Source organism: Vanacampus margaritifer, chromosome 11 (assembly GCF_051991255.1).
Source record: "Vanacampus margaritifer isolate UIUO_Vmar chromosome 11, RoL_Vmar_1.0, whole genome shotgun sequence".
Classification (NCBI taxonomy): Eukaryota; Metazoa; Chordata; class Actinopteri; order Syngnathiformes; family Syngnathidae; genus Vanacampus; species Vanacampus margaritifer.
In genome coordinates this window covers 9,373,248-9,376,982 of record NC_135442.1, presented here as the reverse complement: position 1 = coordinate 9,376,982, position 3,735 = coordinate 9,373,248, and the positions used below count along the sequence as shown (strand labels likewise).

At 42.1% G+C, this 3,735-nt stretch overlaps 1 protein-coding gene across 3 annotated transcripts; it reads right to left on the bottom strand.

Annotated features, from left to right (window-relative positions):
* Positions 1–53: 53 nt before the first annotated feature.
* tex30 (testis expressed 30) lies at positions 54–3,664 on the bottom strand. 3 transcript variants are annotated; one of them, XM_077580855.1, is made up of 6 exons: positions 3,569–3,664; positions 2,501–2,740; positions 2,373–2,424; positions 2,079–2,293; positions 1,873–1,989; positions 54–199 (listed from the first exon to the last, which is right to left on the bottom strand). In XM_077580855.1, exons 1-6 carry the CDS (start codon positions 3,584–3,586, stop codon positions 173–175), a joined length of 669 nt encoding a protein of 222 aa, XP_077436981.1. In that variant the 5' UTR covers positions 3,587–3,664; the 3' UTR covers positions 54–172. The 3 variants fall into 3 exon arrangements, with proteins under 3 accessions (XP_077436981.1, XP_077436980.1, XP_077436982.1); XM_077580854.1 differs by lacking the exon at positions 54–199 and having other exon boundaries at positions 206–1,989; XM_077580856.1 differs by lacking the exons at positions 54–199; positions 3,569–3,664 and adding an exon at positions 3,355–3,546 and having other exon boundaries at positions 206–1,989.
* Between the last annotated feature and the right edge of the window lie 71 nt (positions 3,665–3,735).

Sequence of the window (3,735 nt, the reverse complement as noted above, 5' to 3'; positions counted from 1 at the left end):
GTGGAAATGATCCTTCCCCGCTACTTAATCCCGACAAATGCTTGAATACAAGGCGGCTGTCAAGTGAAGTATCCCACAGTGCGCGCGCCTCAACTCAGCACGATCCAACGCGTGTCTCCACACTCCACGCGCACACACGCAGTCCCGCACTGCATCTACAGGCACGCCACACTCACAAGCCTGCCACCACCGCGACCACCTTTTGTTAGAGGGGGGGGGGAACACGTCGCCTGAGAGTTAACCCTTTGGAGAGGCACACCAATCTACGCCTGTTTTGTCTTCTTGTCAACTTCTTAAATAAGACAATGCATTATCACAACATTTTTTTTGTCTTTAACTGACCAATAATGATTGTAATATGTCTAACTGGTACATCGTGGCATCTCTAATTAAATTTGCAATTGTGTTATATGAATCATTCAAAGACACTCAACTACTCATTTAGAGGGTCAACAGCTGTGCTGAAGAAGGTGCGCCTTGGCAACCTGACAAGAATTGTGACAGGCATGGGACTTTGGCGCCACCATGTGGTCGCTTGTAAACATTAAAGCTGGCGGTGCTCACGGTACACACAGAACAAATACAGTATACGTCATGTCTCGTCTCGTTAATACACATATGTCAAACTCAAGCCATTTTTTATTTTGTTTGCTTTTGTGGCCCACTAAAGCAAAAAGGATGCCTATTTTGTGTTTGTTACTGAATTTGCTCTCTTAATATGGACACAAAAGCTATACTATTTTTGCTCCACTTTTTACAGCTATTACAAGAAATTTTCTCACCACATTTCTTTTTAAAGAGGAGGTCAACCCAAATATGTTCATTACAATATGTTCGATGCATCCCTATTAGTCTAAACATGGCATTCTGATTAATATTGCATTTGTAGAACATGAATTAAGCAGCAAAATCTAACTGTATTTATCTATCTCAGGGGGGCGGCCATTTTGCCACTTGCTGTTTACTTAAAATGACATCAGTTAGTCAAAGCTCAGGTAACAACCAATCACAACGCACTTCTTTTCTGAGTTTGGTCATGTGGTGCTTGCTAGCTTAGCCATGATTGGTCGCTGTTGTTTTCAGTAGACAGCAAGTGGCAAAATGGCCGCCACCTGAAATGGATAAAATCAATTGTAGTATAGAAATAGTTCTACACTTTACTCACTAGTTGCTGAAATTAGCCCAGTTTGGAAGCAGCTGGCCCCGTTCCATGAAAGCGAGCAACTGTACTGCTTGCCCGATATACTGCTGGGCCAATGGTGAATCCAGCTTTCATTGCCATGACAACCAAAGTCACAGCCTGGCCTTAGCACTAGACAGGCTTCGCAGACCACCAAGTGTATGCCTAACAGTTGCGCACCTTACCAAGGCAATTAAAGCATGTGTAGGAAACAGTTCATACACTACACCCCCACTGCCACCACATCTTCAACAAACAATCAAGTATGAGGTACTTATCACAAGCTAACACTGCTAGCTAATGCTAATCATGCATCAAACAGAACTCAATGCAGCTCTGCTTATCTTTTGTATTTGAAACAAAATGATACAGGGGTGCCATACCCATAATTTAAAAAGTATATTTTACATAATGTCCTTTTAAGGTTTGGATTTACATCAGGTGGCTATATTTCCACAAAAGCAAACAAAAAGGATTTTAGATGGTATTCCATTTCTATTATGAATTAAAGACATAGCTTTGAGTATATAGAGGGATATATTCATATATGAAGTGCCTTAAAGATGTATTAATTAGACATTGTACTTGCCATCGTACTTTTATTTCACAAAACAAATTTACAAAAAGAGAGACGTTCTAAATGTTATCTATGCTCTGCGTTTGCTGAGCCAGGCGATAATCTGAGAGTTCACCTCCTCTAAGACAGACTCCTCTGACCTTCCCGACACTTTCAGACCATGACTTCCTCCGCTGAGCCAGAAAACCTCCACTTGAGCACTCATCTTCTTTACTGTCCCCTCAAAAAGGACCTTGACCACGCAAAAAAAAAAAAAGAGAAAAGAAAATCACTATTATGATAAATGATGATATATTGAAAATATAAATCTAAACTATGCACCCTATCACACATGTTGTCCTCTGTGCCTGAAACAAAGAGGACATCCACGCTTTCGGGTAGCCCCCGGAGATCTTCGCTGCGCTGTAGATGGGCGTGAGTCTGCCCTGGGGGGTGCAGGGGGAAGGACAAACAGATGACACCCTGAACGGCCCCTTCCGATTCATCACTAAGTTGCTTGGCCAAGGCGGCGGCAGCGCGGCAGCCCATCGACCTGCCTGGGGAAAAACATGTTTCCTCGGGCATGACACGTGGATTTATGGCTTTAAACCTCCATTCACTTATATTACTGCTTACCTCCAAAGAATGTGTGTTTTATGGTTAAGTTTGGCAATGATTTCAAGTAGTGCTGGTAGAAAAACAAGCACAGGAGACATCACAGATGTATCCATATATCATTTCTGAGCAGAAATACAAAAACTTACCCACACTGCACGGTACGCTTTCACTCTATAAGCCAGGTTTAAACCTTTACATGTGAATCGGAGACACAAAAAGCCCTTTGAGGCCAAACAGTGTGCCAGAGAAATGAGATGATTGAAGTTCATGTCTCCGCCAGCTCCGTGGGTCAGTATGACAGCTGTGTTAACTTGATGGTCTGAGGAGGGAGGAATACACAATGCAGCCTCCAAACATTTGGTCCCAAATGGCACCTTCACACGGTCCTGAAAAATGCAAAATCACAAAACATTATAGGTAAAGCATAAAGTAAAGCAGTGTAATAAAAATTAAGATTAATCTGGTTGTGTTAACATATCTCCTCACAAGCATAAAGATGGCTGACTTGGCCATAAAGCAGAAGGCTGCTTTTTTTCTTTTGTTTGCTTTCAACATTGGCATTAAAGTTAGATGTTTGACAATATGTCCAGTTATTCAATGAGATTAGCTATCTTTGCCTATCCATCGTCCCGGTTTTTATTTTAGGCCTCCATAGTTCATCTGGGGTCTTCGGGGTGTGTTGTGTTCACAGTGACAAGTAATTCACCACAGTAAAAAAAAAAAAAAAAAAAAGTGTGAAAAGTTGGCAGCCACAATATGGTAACAAAACATGCTAACAGCTTGCGAAACTTGTGTTACTACTCGTTTTATATTTTTGCGCTGATGCACTGCGGTACCATATGCTGCCTCTTACAAATCAGCAGTCAGTACGGTGCTACAACGCACATTTGGTTTGGGGATGGACACTGTTCTGTCACGACTGTTGGTGAAAATAGACGTGCGTTGTGTGCTGTTTGTCATCTCTGGTACACTACATACTAAAATAGAAGAATGTACGCACAGGCCGATTTTTCGTTCATCCTTGTCGTTTGGGGTCGCTCGCACTCGTGGGTAACCCTAAAATATAATTCTCACATTTATGGTAGCGTGTCTGACAACGTAGTATGTTCATTTACATAGCAACGGTTAGGCTCGTAGTAGCTACTTAGTTTCGTAGGTGTATTTATTGAGTCAGTGCGAAAACTGTATGACGTTGGCCGGCTATTGGTTTTTACCTCGCAAAACGTGTCCATGACCAGCTGCCACAACCACAAACAACTTCCGGTTCTCAATGCGGAAGTTCATTACGCAGTATTCTACACAAAATCCGCTAGAGGGAGACACCTGCGTTTGCAAAAACAACAACAACTGAGTGGACGAAAATACATTGGCAGTTGACTAA

Coding starts and splice junctions, on each gene's coding strand:
- tex30 (XM_077580854.1), bottom strand. Junction 2,294..2,372: donor AAAACACACATTCTTTGGAG/GTAAGCAGTAAT, acceptor GTTTTTCCCCAG/GCAGGTCGATGGGCTGCCGC. Junction 1,990..2,078: donor AGGACAACATGTGTGATAGG/GTGCATAGTTTA, acceptor TGCGTGGTCAAG/GTCCTTTTTGAGGGGACAGT.